The sequence below is a fragment of the Stegastes partitus genome, unplaced genomic scaffold (assembly GCF_000690725.1).
Source record: "Stegastes partitus isolate 25-593 unplaced genomic scaffold, Stegastes_partitus-1.0.2 Scaffold45, whole genome shotgun sequence".
Classification (NCBI taxonomy): domain Eukaryota; kingdom Metazoa; phylum Chordata; class Actinopteri; family Pomacentridae; genus Stegastes; species Stegastes partitus.
The window spans coordinates 1,024,262-1,043,886 of NW_007577776.1; the positions used below are offsets into that span (position 1 = coordinate 1,024,262).

At 40.5% G+C, this 19,625-nt stretch overlaps 1 protein-coding gene across 1 annotated transcript; it reads left to right on the forward strand.

Moving 5' to 3' along the window:
* The first annotated feature begins 537 nt into the window (after window positions 1-537).
* slc25a48 (solute carrier family 25 member 48) lies at window positions 538-19,399 on the forward strand. The gene is made up of 7 exons (XM_008306254.1): window positions 538-665; window positions 2,425-2,468; window positions 6,276-6,347; window positions 9,804-10,056; window positions 12,153-12,440; window positions 15,530-15,663; window positions 17,649-19,399. The coding sequence occupies exons 1-7, from the start codon at window positions 611-613 to the stop codon at window positions 17,751-17,753; spliced, it is 951 nt and encodes a 316-aa protein (XP_008304476.1). The 5' UTR covers window positions 538-610; the 3' UTR covers window positions 17,754-19,399.
* Window positions 19,400-19,625: the final 226 nt, after the last annotated feature.

A 19,625-nucleotide genomic window follows, 5' to 3' on the forward strand; every position in this document is an offset into this window, starting at 1 on the left:
TTATTGGTTGGAGTTTGCTAATGCTTGGCAATAATTGAGTTAACATGCTAAACTTTTTTGTCTCATTTATGTCATTTTATTTGAAGCAGATTGAGGTTTTTAGATGAGTGCACTCAAAGATAAAATTAATCCTTACAAATTTTAGAAGGCCTTTTTTTTTTTTTTTGCCATTATTGGTATTTTAGAAGAAAAGCTCATTAAAATGCTCTTCCACAGGTTGAATTTAGGCATTTTAGTGATATTTTTAGGTTCAGGCTTCAGCAGGTCAAAGTTTAGATGAGAGTTTCTGTAGCTTTCCTCCTCATGGCTCATTTCCATGACAGCTTCCCTATTGGCTGTCCTGCTTTGTGAGCTCGCATCTGATTGGCCGTGAGATCTGTCACTCAGAGCAATACTTTGCTCTGATTGGCCTATTTCCAACTCGCTTGTGCTGCTTTTCTTATCAAGGCAGACACTGTTTAAAATCATTTTGTGTTCTCAGAATCGTGTGTGGCCGGCGCGTTATCGATAAAAGACGCAGCTCATGCGTTTATCGCATCACTGCGGCTGGACTGTTCCGAGAGTTGGATGAGAGGCGATCAGCTGAAGTTTGTTGGACTCTTAGTTGAAGATGCAGAAATCCAAGGATTTTCGTGTGGATGATTTCGTCGCGGGATGGATCGGCGGTGAGTGATTCCCAGCTTGTTTTTTTTATTTTATTTTATTTTTTTTATTTATTTTTTACTCATTTTTAGCCAGAACTGAGCCTTTCAGTGGCTCTGTGAGTTGGGCGAATTTGTTGCTGCTAGTTTGTTTGGGTGAAATCTGCACACAGCTTCAGAAAGTGGCACTTTACTAATGTTATCATCGTTATTACAAAGTGTGGTGCAGAGAAACTCCTGCAGCCCCACTTGCATCCACCTCCAGTGTAAACAATGGAGGGTCCGCTGAGAGCTCCGACCCCCACATTTACACTCTGAACAACACTCTGACTGCCTCGAAGCCTTTCTCTCCTCCTGAAATGCTTGCAGACTTTGTCTCGGCAGCACTGAGGAGGCAGAAACTTTTATTTATTTATTTTATTCTGATGAGAAAACAAGTTTTTTGAAGTTAATTACATGCAGTGGCAGGACTTGCCGCTAGGGGCGCTGCTGCGGCGCCAGTTTCAGTCGCACAAACAAGAAGTAGGCCTCCAATACATTTGGTTGTTTGTTCAGGAGATCTGCTCCCAACTATACATATTACTGTGTTTGCATAGTTAATCTGTGAGTAAAATTTTAATTCAAGCTTCAAGTCAGATGGAGAGTTTAAAACTGGGTCAAATCTAAGAGCCAGAAGGTCAACATTTGAGCTGTTCTAAAGATAATGTTCATATGTAAATATAAAGCACATAGTCTGTGATGAATGTTGTTTTTAAAAAAAGTGTTTGAAAAAGACTGAAGCCTTGCAAAAAAAGAAACATAATCCATTAAAAAATACATACTGAACAAGACATACGACAGAAATACAGTTCTGTATTTAAGCAAAACCATTTGTGTTGGCGGTCGACAGTTTGCTGATTTTAGGTGTTACTTGTGGTATTACCCTTAAAAAGACCAAAATATGTCCTTATATTTGTCTCAAACTGCACATCCAAGCTGAATGAATAGTTTTACTTGAACTAAAGCATCTTTCATTCTGCTGGCGAACCCAAAGAGATCCTTCAACTTGTTGTGTTACAAATTCCTAAAACAGCGAACACACAAGCTGTGCTTTGAAATGGTTTAAACATGTTGTAGCCTCACGTTCATCTTTTCTCACTTGCAAACTGTACAGTGCACCATCTGACCTAATATGAGCAGATCAGGATTCAGAGTTCTGCTGTCTGATGCTGTGCTGCATCGTCTGAAACATTCCTGTTGTCTGTCATGCTGTAGAAGTCCTGAACTGAGCGGAGCTGCTTGTAATCTGGGTTCGTGGCTTTGATAATGTGTTGCCATGAGCTGTGTGTGTTTGATGCATATTTGGAGGCAGTGAGGCAAACAGACAGCAGCAGGAACAGGGGGTCAATATGGGCACAATAGCCCATGTTTGCCCCGGGGCCCCATGGTGGCAGCTCCGTTTGACCAGTCTGGAGCTATGAGAGCAAAATGTCCATTTACTTGCTGCAAACTCACTAAAAGTGTGTCATTGCATCTCCATGTGTCTTTCTATCAGTTTAACTAAAACACGCTTTAGTGGCATGAAGCTCGTCACAAACCAAACCACACAGAGAAATGAAAGTTAGCGTAACGTATGCGGCTGTATGCACTGTAAAGACAGTTTGGTGTGTTTTTATCACTGGAAGTAACACATACTATCATAAAGTTTGCCTGTTCCATGTTTTGTTTTGTTTTTCATCCTCTGGTATTATGTGAATTCATTTTTATTCTCCTGTGTTTGTGTTTCTTTCTCTTTTGGCTGCAGGAGCTTCCAGTGTGGTTGTGGGTCATCCGCTGGATACCGTCAAGGTATTTAAGACCTACGTCACCCGATTCCATCCACTTTTATTACCGTCTAGTCGTTATTATAGCCGGTGTGTAAAAGCACAAAAACCTGCAGCTCATCAAATCTCTTTTATATTGCACATCCTGTGGTTATACAAGAGCAATTAAGACTCATTTGCCATGTTGAACATATTTACTTGTTGTTCATTGTAGGATTTATTCTGGTGAACTTCCATCTGTCTGGAAAAAGTGTTTTTGTAGTAGATATGGGAAGAATAGTCCATCTAATCGTTTTGTTATATGCAGGACTGGACAGATGTCTGGATGTCGCAGGTTTCCAGGTTTTTATAGAAAGTGTTTCAGAATAATCGATTTAAACAGGAAGAGAAAAGGAGGGCGATTTTCCACTGTGGTTTCCAGTTAAAATAGCTCATTAAAGGGCTGCATTAGCAGAAATTAAATAATAAGTTTTAGTTGTATAGCACTTTTAGAAGACAATTCACAAAGCGCTTTTACATAAAGGGAAAAAAAAGTATATAAAGTACAGGCAAACAGTCAGTATAAAATACACACAATAAAATGGAAAAGAACAGACTGGGACACTCTTGAAGGGTGTACTGATAAAACGGATTAAAAAGACAACATCACAGGGGAATGAAGATAAAAGCTGAAGATAAAAGTAGATTAAGAAAGATAAAAGAGAAGGATGGCAGGTAGTACCAATAAAAATGGAAAAGAAACGGGGAAAATCTAAAAGAGAAAAAAAAATAGAACATCACTTGAAAGCGAGTCTAAAAAAAGTGGGTTTTAAGAAGTGATTTAAAAGAAGATACGCAGTCTGCCAGCCTTAGTTCCTCAGGTAGGTCGTTCCAAAGCCGAGGCGCCCTCACAGGAAAGGCCTGGTCGCCTTTGGATTTGTGCGTCAACTTTGGAACAACTAGGAGGGACCCACCTAAGGATCTAAGGCTGCATGTGGGGATATATGGGGCTAGCATGTCTAAAATATAGCCAGGGGCAAGGCCCTGACTAGCTTTATAAGTGATCAGTAAAATCTTAAAATCAATTCTAAAACGGACAGGGAGCCAGTGGAGAGAAGCCAGTAAAGGGGAGATGTGTTGTCGCCTGTTAAAACCAGTAGGAAGCCCAGCTGCTGCATTCTGGACAAGTTGGAGGCAAGAGATGGGTTTTGAGATGCCGGATAAGAGGGAGTTGCAGTAATCCAGGCAGGAGAAGATGAGGGCATGGATGATTCTTTCAAGGTGTGACTGAGCGAGGATTGATTTGATTTTGGAGATTGCTCTTAGCTGGAGGAAACAAGACTGGATGATTTTATTAATATGGGGGGTGAGGCTGAGATCTTAGTCAAAAAAGATTCCTAGGTTTCTGGCAACAGGTTTAACATTTGTGGCAAATGGACCGAGATTGTTGGCGGTAAGACTGTTCTGGGGATTTGGAGGATTGAAGAGAATGATGTCTGATTTGGAGTTGGTTAATTGCAGGAAGTTTTGAGCCATCCAACAGTTAGTATTGTTAAAACAGTTAAAAACAGCAGCTAGGCTTTCAGCAGGTCTCAGTGGGAGGTATATCTGTGTGTCATCCGCATAACAGTGAAAAGAAACATTGTGGCTCCTAATAATTTGACCGAGGGGAAGCATATGAATAGAAAATAAAATGGGACCTAAAATTGAACCTTGCGGTACACCACAGGTAATAGGCGCTGAAGAGAAGGAAGGGTTACCTATGGTGACCGAAAGGTTCTGTTTAAAAGGTAAGAATAAAACCAGTCAAGTGCGTTATCTCTGACGCTTACCCAGGATCTAAGACGGTCGATTAAAATGATGTGGTCTACTGTGTCAAAGGCAGCACTTTGGTCTAAAAGAATTAAAACTGAGCTCTCTCCTCTGTCAGCAGCAGTTGGTGACCTTGAGGAGGACAGTTTCTGTGCTGTGACGAGCTCGAAAACCAAACGGAAGTTTTTCAAAGATGTTGTTCTGACACATAAAAGTTAAAAGCTGGACAGAGACCACTTTTTCGAAAACTTTTGATAAAAACGGAAGTTTGGAAATTGGTCTAAAATTGCTAAAAACAGAGGGGTCGAGGTTGGGTTTCTTTAAAAGGGGTTGGACTACAGCATGTTTAAAAGCAAAGGGGAAGTGACCAGTTAAAAGGGAGCTGTTAATAATCGATAAAATGCTGGGCCCAATGGTTTCAATAACCTCTTTAAGAAATGTTGCGGGAATACTGTCGAGACTGCACGTGGCTGATTTCATCTTGCTTATTAGTTTGACTTAGTAGGATAAAGAAACCATATTAAAATTGCTAAAAATAAAAATAAAAACTTGCCGAGAAGTAGATGAAACAACATCGGGGGGCTGATCGTTTGCCTGGTGTCATTTACTTTGTCTGTAAAAACATTTTTAAAAATGTTCACAAGTTTCTGGTGAGGTGTCGATAAAATGACGGGGGGAGGATGTGATAAAAGAGTTAAATAAAAATCTGGGGTTAGAATGATTTGCTAAAATTAACGAAGAATAAAAGGCTGCTTCTTGCTTCTTTAACTGCAATTTGGAACTTCTTCAACGAGTCTTTCCAAATTTCATAAAAAAACCATGTAAACTCAGTTTCTTCCATTTCATTTTGTTTTAGAGTCTTTTGAGCTCCTGAGTGGAGTCATTTAGCCAGGCCTGTGGAGAGCTCCTGGAGTGTTTCAGTGTAGACCAGCTCCTCTGTGTTAAAATTAAAAGCAGTTGAAGAAGCAGAGACAAAAAGCTCAGAGAATTTTACCGTGGATGCGGAGTTAAAAACACGATGACGGATGGGAGCATTCTGACAAGCAGGTAAAACTGCTAAAATGACACTAAATAAAATGAATTTATGGTCAGACACACAGATATCCTTGGTGGAAAGATTGAAGGGGCTGAGACCGCTGTGGAAAACCAGGTAGAGGTTAAACGAGTTGATCGTCTCTAGAAAGTCTGCAGACAACGTTTGGGATGGGCAGCAGACATGTCTGTTAAAATCACCTAAAATAAAAGGATGAAAGCTCAGAGAATTGATGAATAAGAACACAGCTAGACTGAAGTGGTCTGCAGATAATTAACCTCACAGATGGGACCTTTAAATGAATTATAAAACCAAGCTATTCAAAAGAGGTCAAACTGATGTGTGCAGTGGCATTGCATCTAAAAACCTTTTTGTAAATCAAAGCAAAGTCAACGTAATTGATTGAATATTCTCTGTAGAATAATCAGTTTTCTAATCTGTGTTCTATCAGAAGTTTAAACATTAAAAATAAAAACTCCTTTATGTGATTTTTTTATGTGATGATGCGTACAGCGAGCGATGCTGCGACTACACGGCGTTGGTCAGCAGTATTAGTCACGTACAGCTCAACAGGTTTGCAGATGAAACTCATTCCCCCAGCTGAGAATCAGTATCGCTCATAAAGAATAATCAGGAAACGCTTTGGTTAAAGGGAGACTCTTCAGATAACCTGCCCCGGACCAGGTTAGCTCCACAGCATCAGTTACCATGGAGACCTAGCAGGTTTGTGATACTGAGGATTGAGGTGGATACTTGCAGTGAGATGCTAGAAGCTTGCAGGTATATAATATGACAGCCGATGTTGTTAGGAGAGGTTCATGTCTGCAGTGTATTGTGGTTTTCTCTCTCTCTCTCACTCAAGCTCTTTATGGGAACTATGTTAAACTTGCCCATCGTCTTCAGATAAAACAGAATAAAGGTGGATTCATTTCATAACATGAAGACTTGAGTAAATTGAAAAGACATCGGCTTTGTGTGTTTAACTGTTGGCCGGTTTGTTTCCTTCAGACGCGGCTCCAGGCAGGGAAGGGCTACAAGAACTCTCTCCACTGCGTCCTGACCATCTACAAAAAGGAGACGGTAAACATCGACACTTCTTCTCTCTCCATTTATTGTATTACACCAACTAAAGTAAGACAAATTGAGAGAAAATAGTGGGCTCATTACAGTTACAGTGTTCACATCTCAATTTGTGATCATGTTTGGAGCACAGAAGTCTTGCTCTGCATGTCCACGTATACATGACATGTGCTGGCATCACGGTTACTATTACTGCATGCTATTTAAAGGTTTACATGAACCGTCGATGAATGCAGAGTGGATTTGACCTTGCACGTGTAACTGGTGGTGTCTGCACTGCGTTGTGTTGAGCCCAACACCGATCTATTTGGAGGCGATCTCGTTTATTGACACACTTGACAGACGATAAAACAACCACAAAATCCTCTGTCAGTCTCAACTCGTACTGCTACAGAAACTAAATGACAGAACAGCGTATTAGAACTGGGAAAGTAAACTTATAAATGAAATTATGTACAGATGTTGACACACAGACAACAGCAGCACAGTCTCGCTTACCTCTCCATCGGATACGTGTACAAAAGGGGAGAGGTAAGGTGGGAAAAACACATTCATAGGGCTACGGTGGGCAACCAAAAACGAACGTGGGGTACTGAGACCCCCAAGTGAAAGGTTCCACACCAAAACCAAATGCAGACTAGATGTTGTGGTATTCTATTAATTAAAAGTAATGACAATAAAATAACAGTAAAATAAAATATATAAGTAATACAATATGTATAACTAATAAAACAATACGTATATATTTAATATAAAACTGCTGCTGCACGACTGATCCTGTTACACACGTGCTGAGAAACTGCCGTCCTGTCTGCATGGGGTCCTTTTAAATGATCATTATTTCAAATTGAATGTAGACTCATAGATTCATTAGGTGGAAAAGACATCTCAAATATGACTGTTGTGACCAGAAAACCAGATTTTTAAAAAATTAATTTAACCAAGTTCATTGCATTATTGGTACAAATCTGGCCTTCATAACGAACCCAACAGCTGAAGAATTGGTGGAAACTCCAGCAGGTTGTGAGCATTTGAAGTGTTAAAAAAGTTGAAATGTCTCCAAAAGACGTGACAAATGTACGTGAAGCGAGCCCACAGATACTGATGTTCACCATCAGTCCTGCTTGGTGTCTAGGCTGTAATTTAAAGCCGCTATAAGGTGATTTTCAGAGCATTTAACACGTCAGTAATGCCGTCCAGCTACGAAGCTTGAGGAACAAAATTGAGCGACATCTTGTTTCTTGATTCGCTTGTTGTGGTAAAATGTGTCGAGACATTCCAGATGACGCCTTGAGCTTCTTCATAACCCACCGCCAGTGTTGTGAAATGTTTTTAAAAACATCCATAAATCATTAAAGCTGCAACTTAACCGATTAGTTGTCAGTTATTTAATTAATCAGCAACTATGTTGATAATCAATTAATCACTGGGGGAAAAAAAAAAAATCAGTTTTTCTTTTTCTCTCCTTCTGCTTCAGTGTGGATATTTTCTTGTTTTTTCTTTCCTTCCTTTCTTTGGGTTGTAAACAAAACCAGACATTTGAGGAAGTCGTCTCAAGCTTTCAGAAATGTGCTTTTTCTGGACAAAGTAACGAATCAACTGATCAAGAAAACAGTAAAAGTAAATTAAATCTATGAAATGTTGTGTTTTCGTCTCGTCCAGGTTTATTGATTGCTCCGGTTCGGTTACATTTTGTGTTTTCACAAATGGATTAGAGGTTTCTGTGATTTGAGCTGTTGGTTGATTCTGCAGGTTTGATTAAACATGTTTTTTTGTTTTTTTTACACAGATGCTAGTTTCGTGTCTTTAACATAAACAGGGTCTCATTTTTGTGTGGATTGGGAAATCCATCCGTCCGTCCATTATCTATACACCGCTTCATCCTCACTGAGGTAGTGGAGGGGCTGGAGTCTATCCCAGCTACCTTTGGGCACTGAAAGGTCCCGGGTGTCCTGACTGGGACGTGAACCGGCGAGTATTGGGAAATGGTTTTTTAAAAAATCTAAAAAAAATAAAAAATAATAATAATTACACGTCTGGACAAGGCTTTAGGCGAGATGTTTTCTCATCAGCAGAAAAGCTTCAAATGAAACGCTGCATTCATCTTGATGTTTCTGCTTTTGCATTTTTGGGAGATTGAGCTACTTATTAAACTGGTCATTGGGAGTCAGAAGAAAAGCGTTTGAGGTCACCGTCTAATCTGTAACTGCAACGTAAGAATGCCTTAAAATATGCAGCAAGAAGGTCTGAGTTTATGTCCATAGTGCAGTAAAAAATCTTTTCCAGTGTTCTTGGAGAACTTCTTTAGTGGATTCAGGCTGTTTTCTGTTTCTTCCTTTAACCCAGACTACAGTGATCAGGCCTCTGTGGGGCTGAGAACATCTGCTGTGGTACTGCTTGTTCTTTCTGTGGCTGCAGTTTTTTTTTTTTTGACCACGCTGGCTGGAAGTCGTGCTGCAATGAATTCAGGATGATCAGATGTCTCTCTTGAGATGGTGATGGCAACGAAAGCAAATGTGACCAGGAAGGTTGTTCAAAAGAATAGAAAACCTGTATAGCAAGGGAATTAGAAACGAAACATTTAATCCATTGAAACATTGGTTGTCTGCTAATCAATTAATCAGTTAATTGTTCCAGCGTTACCTCACCAGAAGGTCACAACAACAACGCTGAGCGTTTTGTGTCTTCTCAGAAACTTGTTGTTTTGTTCACACGAATTGTAAGAAACCTTTTTTCATTCAAACATTGTAATTTTGTCGTTCAAATGGTGGAGTTGTGGTCGCTTGTTTTCTCTACAGCTCCCATCTGGAAGCTGTTATTCTGTTTTTGTTGTGTCGATTCAGTGACCCAGTTTCTCAACAGGAGCGCCTAAAGCCACATGTTGCACGTGAAGTTTTTGTAGAAGCTTAAACAGCACGGGAACAATAGAGTCGTTACCACAGCACACAATAAAATGGTGACACATGTTGAACCGTGAAGCCGACCCGATTCAGCCCGCGTCTTGTTGGTGGGAGCTGAAGAAAAGGCAGCTCTGTGTTGTATGAGTCTGACGGGGCGCTATTTGTCCTTGTGATTTAGTAACTTTTGTACATTTTCAGAGCTGTTTGATGCACCACATGTGTCAGTGTGAGCCCTGTCAGAAAGCACACAGAGGATCTATTCAGCCAGCTGTGTTTGACTTTTAGCATGTGTCTCCCCCGACTTGAACCTCCCCTCTGCCAGGAGAAAATGTTTTCCATGAAGAAAAGAGGCCAAAATATTTGGCAGCAGCTTTAACCCATTTTTCATTCTGTGCATTGTTGGCACGCAGAGGCGAGAGTCCTCCGAGTGCATGTGATGCTAAAATCTGTGCTGTTCAGGCTTTTACTTTTCTTAAGCCTGTGTATTTCTTTTATCTATTGTAGATTTAAAAATGTAGTAACAATAATGTTTCCCTCTCGTCTCCTTGACTCTCAGGTCGCGGGGTTCTTTAAGGGCATGTCTTTCCCACTGGCCAGCATCACCGTCTACAACTCGGCTGTTTTTGGCTTCTTCAGTAACACTCAGAGACTCATAAGCAAGTATCGCTATGGCGATGGGCGACATCCCTGTGGCATGTTGGACCTGACTGTGGCCAGCATGCTGACTGGACTGATGTCCGTGGGCCTGGGAGCGCCGGTGGATCTGGTCAAGATCAGACTGCAAATGCAGACGCAGACGGTTCTAGCAGGTACTTTTTTTGTATGTTTTTTTTTTTTTTTCTGTTGAGCAGCAAAAACAAAGAACAGAACAAGACCATTTGTAGCTTTTCTGTGTTTTTTTTTTTCAGTCGTATCAACATGGTCTGTGTCTCAACCAAGAAGTGTCTTGTTTTTATACATGTTTGTTTTCTGAGGTTGAGATAAGAGGACAGAAAGCTGAATAAGAATATCATTAACAAGAAAAAATGTGACATGTGAGTTGAAATGTGGCTTTTAAAGGTCAGCAGTACTGTACGTGCTCTGCTTGTGTTGGATACGTTGTGATCAGTGTTTCTCTAGTTTTATTGGGTAAGCAGAACATAAAACAATGAAAAAAAAAAAACCTAAATGCTAGCGCTCATAAAACATAGCAGCTGCAATTTAAAACTGCCCCTAATGAAGCAAAAACACTTTAAAAGCTTTCTGTATTTGTCAGACTTTTGCTGAAATGGACGAGTTGAGGTTGAAGCTCTGATAAAGGTTAAAGTTGATTAGGAAGAAATGAAACGGCAGCTGACTGGAAGTATGTGAAACTTCATTTAATGTCATTGCCAAGAGTTGGAAGCATTTCTGTCATTAAATGTTGGACTTTTTAGGACCAGTGGGATTAAATTTAAGTAAAGGCCTCTTTTCCAGTTGGTTCACTTTTAACCAAGTTTAACATTTGGCTTAAAAAAACCCAGCAGAACCATAAAAATGATTTTGTATAAGAAGTGATTCCATGAACCAAATGTAAACAAATACTATAAAAATACAGATTTTTATGCAAAAGCCACGAGTCTTCTCCAGCCAGGTGTCCTGCTACTTAACACACGACAATAAAACACCAGTCTCTTCTGCTGTGTTGGTTTTAAGACATTTAAGAGATCAACTTTAAGGGCTTCTATATTTATTGTGTGTAAACTTTTTAGGAATCTGCAGAGAGCCTGTGTGATGGGTCTAAAACTCAAGGAGTCATGTTGTCTGGGCTGCATCTTTCTGTTCAGCAGTAAAGCTGAGGTCACGTCAGTTCAGATTGTGAGCTGGATCGGCACGTGAAACATTTATGACCTTTTATTTGTTTATAGTGTTTGTCAGGCTCGTACTTCTTATCGTGGGATCACTTACTTGTTTCATGTACTTCCCTTAGAAACACTTCGGCCTTGACTTTAGGAGATTCAGACTGTTTTATGAAGGTGCAAAGTGCCAGAAAGTTTAATTGTTCTCATTGTCAGGAAAATGTCAACTCAGCATAATGTTACTGGATGTGCCAGATACATACAACAGGACCATGAACAGAAACACAAAGTAGTCATTGTAACTGCCCACCACGGTGTCCTGAAGAGACGTTTCAACAGTATCCTGTCTCTTTCAATAAGAACGGTTTGACTGGTGGCTTCACTTCACACATACAGCGTTTAACATATTTATCAGACCACCACCCAGTGTCAGGTTAGCTGCCCTAAATTAACAACATTAGTAATCACCAAAATCATTTCTTATTTTTCTTTAACCCAAATTATATTTTTAAAGCTGAAGCACATTATTATTTCTTGATTAAGATGTCGCATTATAGTTATTTACTTTCATTCTTGAACAGAAACATTAGTTTTAGTGGTTGAATGTGATGCTTGATTCATGTCTGACTCCTCAGAGAAGCCCAGGGGCTCAGATTTATGTATGAAAAGGTGAATTCAGTTTGAAATTCCTCATCCCTGTTCAAAATGGTAAAACGTGGAGAGCTGAGTGTGAATTAAAGCACCTCATGATGCTGGATGGTGTATGTAGATAAATACAGAGCTTCACAAACTAAACAGGTGGTCTAATAAATTAGTGAACTGCTGTAGTAGGTGAGCGACAACTGAAAGACCCTGGTGTTTATGTCTTTGCTGAGTCATCCAGCGTTCTAGACAACAAAGTTTTCTTTTGCAATGTGGAGAAAGAAACACCAAAGTACACAAAACCCATCACCTTTTGTGTGCGTACTTTCAAACACAGCTTCATGTTTCTAAGGTTTCAAACAAACAATATCAGAGCTTCTTTTCAGCTCTGCCAGTTTCAACAGATAGTCCACAGACACTGCTGAGCTTTTCCTCCCGTTCTACAGAGAACCTGCACCTTGCTGGAAATGTTTCAAATGGCACCAACATCCCTCTGCGCTCCGTTGACATCCCCGGCCAGCGGCTGTACCGGGGCCCCATCCACTGCATCAGCAGCATCCTGCAGACCGAGGGCCTCCAGGGCCTGTACAGGGGGGCCGGGGCCATGATCCTGAGGGACGTCCCTGGATACACGCTCTACTTCATCCCTTACACCATCTTCTGTGACCTGTTGAAGCCGGACCCGATGTCGAGCCCTCACCCTTGTTCCATCTGGCTGGCTGGAGGCTTGGCGGGTAAATGTCGCAAATGATGTCCAGCTTTATCCGTCACCGCTGCAACGTGTGCTCGGATGTTTTCTGTGTGATCTTACTGGTGATGTTGCACATATGTGTATTAACATATTTAATTCGTGATGCATCAGCTTATGACAGGTCACAGTGCAGCAAGTCTGAGGTTTACTGAGTCATATAGGACTGATCCACTCAGCCGTTAGAGCCACTGTGTGTCTCAATCAGGAATGTAGACGTGGGAGTTCTGATTCTGACAGCTGTTGGAAAAACACTCCCACAGTGGTGTAGCAACACTGTCCTGACCAGCGGTTGTTGAGTCAGGGTTTACTGTCGAGTGTGTGCACACGGAGGGTAATTAAGTCCTTGTTTCTGACTCTGCTGTCAGAGGTACTGTCAGGCTATTTGCTTTGGCTCTGCGGTCGTTGGCGTGAGTCTGGATCAGATAATATCGTGATGTTGTTTTATATGTTGAGGCACAGGAAGCTTTGCTTGTAAATATTTGTTAGCTGTGTTCCTCTGGGAATTTAGTTCAGCAGTTTTTGAGAGACGTGTCACATTATGGAGCAGACATGTTGCAGTTTTCTATAGGAAGACCTGCTCACACACACTACATTGATGGTTTTAAGGCCACATAGGATTAAATTTCACAACTCTTTAACAAACAAGACCCTGACAAGCAGCAGAAAATGGACGAATTCACCGACTTGGATTCATAGTTTTTTTTTTCTTTTAAGCTAAGTTTCAAGTTACACATTTGTTTTTGATACCACGCGAGACTCATACAGAGAATTTGTTTTGGATTTGAAGACTTTTCAAGACCCTTTAGATAACCCATAGTGCCTCCCTTAAAATGAGCTTTGCTAACCTCAGTGGGACTTACCAAGTTAAATACAGGAGTTTAGTAAATGATCACAAATCAAACACTTAATCTCACCACAGCTGCATTTCCGCTGAACCGTCCAGCAACTGAAGCCAGCAGCTCACTTCCAGCTAAATCAGGTCTGGCAAGTTCTCAAACAGTTTCTGAGTGAAGGCCAGAAATCTCTCTGGGTCAGTCTGTTAAACAGCAGCTTGGGAGTAAATCAGCAGCGAACATGCGTCTCTGTAATGACAGAAAAATCTGCCACACGGCTCTTTGATCGATCAGTAAATTGTTCAGTCTGTTGTTATTCCTTTTGTTTTATCTGAACAGCATGAAGATGCTCCCTCTAAGGGAAGCAGATAATTATCAGTGTCATTTCTGAGCATTTATTTATTTAATAATATTTGTAGAACAAGCAGGTTTACTTCCACACAGAGAGTATTTACTCATCTCTAGTTAGATTTAGTTGATATTGTGTTTTAGCTCTTCCAAAAACAAGGATTTGCTCAATCATAAGTCATCGAATGTTTTTTTTTCTGACCATCAGCCCAAAACCAAAGCATGTTCAGTTTACTATCAAACAATTTTTTAATGTTTTTTTCAAAAATAAATCACTGAAATAGTCACTGAATTATCAAAATAGTTGTAGATAATGTTTTTCTCCCACTAATAGATTGACTAAATGCTGTAGCAATGATTTAAATCAACTTGATACATAAATATAGAAGGATTCTATTTAGCTGCAAATTACATTAAAAAACAAATCAAAGCCTCCTGAAGTAGAAAAAAAGTGCATATCTTATGTTAGTAAGAGGATGATGTTAGAAATGGGTTATGAAATGGTTCCGGTACTCGTTTTTTGGCCGTGCTTTATCTCAGACCTCTGAACTGTTTAAACAACCTCCTACATTGGTCTTGATCCAGGCAGCCGCTGCTATCGATGGTACATCTTTGTTTGATGGGCCTTTTATTGACGTCTGTTTGCTGTTTTATGACCCAAAGTATGTCTGTTGTTGTTTTTATTGACCTGTGAAACAGTCTGTGACGCTCTGTACAGATGACATAAGAACCACGGACCCTCTCTTGACTCACTGCCACAATGACCTCATTTCCAGGCAGCGTAATTATAAGAAATCAATATGTGTGGGGTTTTGAAAGTAAAATGCCATCTGATGCAGAACCAGGACAAGGTGTGTGAACTTATAACCAACCACATGGTGCGGCCTGGATCGGAGCTGTGTGTGTGCAGCGTGGGTAGACAGCGTAAAGCCTGCGGGCTTTGATTTGGGAGTGTTTTGGTCTGAGACATTCAGCCAGGTTTGCTTCCAGACCGGCCAGCTGTGAACACGTGACGGAGTCAAAACGTGATGGAGAGAAATCAGCTGGGTGCCATAGATCAGTGAGGCTCAGATGTTCAGCCCACCATCAGGCCTGAGTATGAATTTATCCACCGACGCCAAACCAAATCGAAAACTCTGACATTATCTTAAATAAATGAGAGCAGCTCCGCAGCTCAGCATTGGAGCTGAGCTGTGTAATAGTCGCCTTTGTAGCACACTCAAGATGAACAGTTTTGTTATTTCACTGAGTAAATAAAGTCACGGCTGGAGCATTTTCAGTTTAAGCCTCTAACTAATCCCATCTATCATCCAGTCTTTCTCACGTTGACATCATTGAACTCTTTCTTAAAGCTTTTCTATCCACTTTTCATGGGTGTGTTTTCCTCTCAGTGTATAAACAACAGATTGTCATGTATGATTACTTTGTGAATCCTAATCGACTGGTGACGTACCGTATGTGTCAGCCGAGGTGCATATGCATACCTGTACCACTTGATTGGCCGTTTCAAGAAGCATATGACTTTTTAGCAATGATTTGTCAGAGCACCTAAACGCACCGTTGTGTGTGAGGTCACACAGTCTCGTTTGAGGACTTTAAACATCTGAGCCTGAAGGATCCATATTTTTATTCGGGGTTGTGCTGTGCTCCATTCAAAGTCAGTGTTTTGCAGTTGAAACATGCAACTTTTGACACGTCTACGTTGCAGCGTGTTCAAAGTTAAAAAGCAAAATGAACCACAGACCTGCTTTCATGTACATTTTATTTATATATACTGTATATCCAACTTTCTGAATTACTTGAGTTTGGCATGAACTTGAACCTGCCTCGGTTTACGCCTTACTTCAAACGACAGTCAACGGGAGCTGAAGATGTCTCTCCTCTTCCTCAGGATCCATCTCGTGGGTCACCGCCACACCGGCCGACGTGGTGAAGAGTCGAATGCAGGCCGACGCCCAGCTGCAGAGGAAGTACAGCGGGATTCTACACTGCATCATCCACAGCTACAAGACAGAGGGTGCACAGGTGAGCAGAGACGCTGCTGTGATAGCAAATTAGAAACGTTGAACATGTGTTTTTCGGAGGTTGTAGCAGTAAACAGCAGACTGTTAGAAACACCTCTGAATGGAATGCAGTCCAGTCCAACACCACTGCTCAGAGCGAGAACCTGTCGTTTCATTAAAACCTCCAAAACTGAACAATATTGATGTTATAAACGTAGACATGGCAGCAGAACCGTTTTGGATTTGGTGGCATTAGACTGCACACAACAAATGAGTGACAACTGTTTTCCAAAGTAGGCCTTGTATTTGATCATCAGTTGACCATCGAGATGAAATGTTGAATATTTCCAGAGGTTTAGGTGAAGAACCCCCAATTCTGACAAATAATGAAGTGCAGCAACCTACAACATAGATGATTAATTACCTCAGCTCATTAGTTGAATTAAAACCCAGGAAGCAGATGTTAGAAACAGAAAATAAAGGGTACAGGCGTATTTATTGTGTCGTAGCACACTCTGACATCAGGGTTCATTTTAGGACAGAACACACTTCATTAGTTTGTTTACCTGGAAAGACCCTGTGATGCCCAGATTTTTATTGTGTGTTTGGCTGTTACTAGTAAACAAGTGAACAAACAAACGGCTCTTTAAGTGGAGACGCAGCAGATGGTTTAATCATTTAAACGTGAGACTCGCCGAACAGCGTAACTCAGACGGGAGGCCTGCTGTGCTTCTCGGAACTCGATCCCCTCAAACGTGTCAAAGCACGTGATTTCTGGCAGCGAATAAAAGACGAGCCTCTTTGGGAGAAGATCGTGTTACAACTTAAAGCACAACATCCACAAATATAGTGTGTATATGAAAAAAAGCTCACTATTGGAAAAAAAGCTCACTATTGGAAAAAATGTACATATTATTTAAGCTAAAGGAACACATTCACCAGCTGAAACAGTCCAGTACACCAACACCACAAAGTTGTGTTTTATGCAGCAGAGGAGCAGTTATTTTAGTCTAATGAAGGATTTGTCACATAAAGACCTGCAGATACTGTATGAGACCCACCATTACTTCACTTTATATCTAGATGGTCGCTTAACTGGTGAAAGAAATGATCAGAAATTAATCTCTGTTATTGTAAATGACAAGAGACTCGTCCTTTAGACAAACTATTCCCATGTCCAACATGTAAAAGCTTCAGTTTGTTTTGGTGAACACCACAGTCACCGGATCAATACCAGCAGAACTTTGATAGTCTGAGAAACAGCCCTGAACTGTTCATGTGACCTGATGCTCACAGATCAGCCAGTTTTTAGGTTATTACAGGACAGTGTCATCCAAAGCAAAGTATTTCTTCAAATGACAGCATTTAGCAATTTAATGTTCCAGCGAAACAGCGCCCACTACTGTACACAGTAGTCAGCACGCTGGTTTGGTGTTAAGATGCAATCTGGAGGTCCGTCATAAAGGAGGCTCCCACAGTCAACACTGTTCTTCTTCTTCCAGATTCACTAATTAACATTTTATATCTGCCCTGTTTCATCGGTGCACAAACACTAAACGCAGGCTGTAGTTTTATAGGGAGATCTGTGCAGAAACTACAGCAACCAGCAGCCACTTCCTGGAGTCTCAGTGTTACTGAGAGGTTGCCAGGCAACCAGCGACTCAGAAAGGCACTTTACTGTTTTTTAAATTTCCGTTTGAGAACACAGTACACTGGAGCTAGAGCGCCAGTGAGGCATGTTGTTTAGTCCTGCTTCCAGTCTTGGAGGTCAGAGTAGGAAGCAGAGGACGGCCTGGGAGGTAACAACATGATGTCACAGTAGAAAAACACATCCACTGTTCATCTGACTCCACTTCAGTAGAGCCACTTTTAAGGATTTAAGTAACATCTACGACAAGTCCAAACATCTACTGTAAGAAGGTCTTTACGGAGAGGAATGTTGGACACGTCACCTTTTTGAAAAATCACAAGCAAAACATTCTAACTACAAATTGTTCTTCTGTGTAGGTTTTCTTCCGCGGCGCGTCCGTAAACGCCATCCGAGGCTTCCCGATGAGCGCCACCATGTTTCTGTTCTACGAACTCTCCCTGCAGTTCTTCAGGAGTCTTTGAGTCACATTTTGACGGTGAAGGAATCATACTCAGTTGTTTGGTAAATTATTTTGTCTCCGTGTCACCACTGACTTTCTTGTCAGACAAAGATTTGGTTGGTCAGTGATGTTTTTAGAAATGACTTCATGCTTCTGTTAAATAATAGGAATGAGGACACCAGAGTCACCCATGTGTTCCTGGGCAGAGCCTGAGCTGCTGCAAGTTTCATGTTAGAACTTTAAACAGTTGACACTTGTCTTGATAAGAAATATGTCTTTCATGTAACTAGCTGCTAACAAGGCGGTCTGTATATGCAGGTACTGGGAGTGTTTCTGGTTATTACCAACTCGATTTGTAATGTAATAACAGTAAATATATCCTGACATTGGAAATGCTAAAAAAATTAGCATATTAAGGCAAACAGGAGACAAATGAATGACTTTGGTTCCAACATTCACATCATTTAACGAATGATTTGATTACATACTTGATGCAAATTTACCAAAGAACTGTGTGTGTTCCTTTTAAAGGGAATTTTGGGATTAGAGGAAGCTTACCTGGTCAACAAAACGCACACTGCTTTGTCATGAAAGAGACCATCATTAATCAAAACCATCGGTTTCAACCTGTAAACAAAGACGCACATAATAATACTGTGTTATTATATCACACAGCTGGTATCTGTTTGGTTTGTTGTAAGGCAGCAGAAGTCTACTCATGGATTTGGCAAAACATGACCAATATTCCACACTGAGATCTGGTGATTTAAGTGATTTCTGTGGGCAGATTTCTATTTAAATTATAAATCAGCCATCCAGGGATTTGGGGTCAGTATCTGGACTTTATTGGGTACTTTATTAATCAGTTAAAAGGGAGCTGCGCCGGTTTCTCAGTACGATGAGAAAATATGAGTAAAGAAGTGAAACTTTTTATGAACGATGTGACATTTTCAACATACACAAATCTTACATTTACCATGTTTGTTGCTTTTGCTCCGAGTTTAGATTCTTCATTATTATTTGTACATAATCCAACTGATGAAATGATTTCACATAATGTATTAACAGGAACAAAATATTTTCCACCATATAACCAACTTTAAAACTAGTTTGCGTTGAGTTGCCTGCTCTCATGTTGTACTGTGTAATGTTGAGAATGACACATCCTTTCATTCACAACAGGCTGCCTTCCACTGCACATGGACGGTGTTGGCGTCCCGCGTTACCGTCCACTTGTACATACGTTTGTGCGTTTCTTATATTAAGAAAAGTGAGTTCTACAGGTTATATTTAACTTCACATTAACAAACTTTTCTAGCAGCACAGTGACATCATTGCCTTTTTTAACGTGTGCAGCATAAATGTAAACTCGTCAACAGTTACTTAGTGCTTAGGGCTAATGTCACAGACTAAAATCATTAAAACACTTTTTTGTTTAAAAAAATTATATAAAACTTTACTGTTCCATAAAGTTACATTTATTTTTATTTTTTTTTAAAGATTCTAAAGCAACATTCACTTTGTAGAATGGATATTTCTCATTTTTGAGTGAATACCAGATAGAAGTGTTATTTTGTCATGTAAATATGTGTAAATATGTTAACTGCCATTCTGGATGGTAGAGAGCCACAAGTGTCTTATTGTACATAAATAAAGCTTTTAAACACATCGGCGTCTTGCTCCTTCTGTGAATCTGCTCTCCTCACTGGAATGTGCAACTCATGTGAACACTTCTCACATGACAGCATAGAATGAGTCAATCGCTGCTCATAGACGAACACTTGATGTTTGTACATGTTGCAGGAGTTCGTTCTCATGTCGAAACTGAGCTGGTGGAAAAACTGCAGCCGACGCTGACCCTCCGCCTGCAGACTGCTGATAAGAGGTCTGAGGT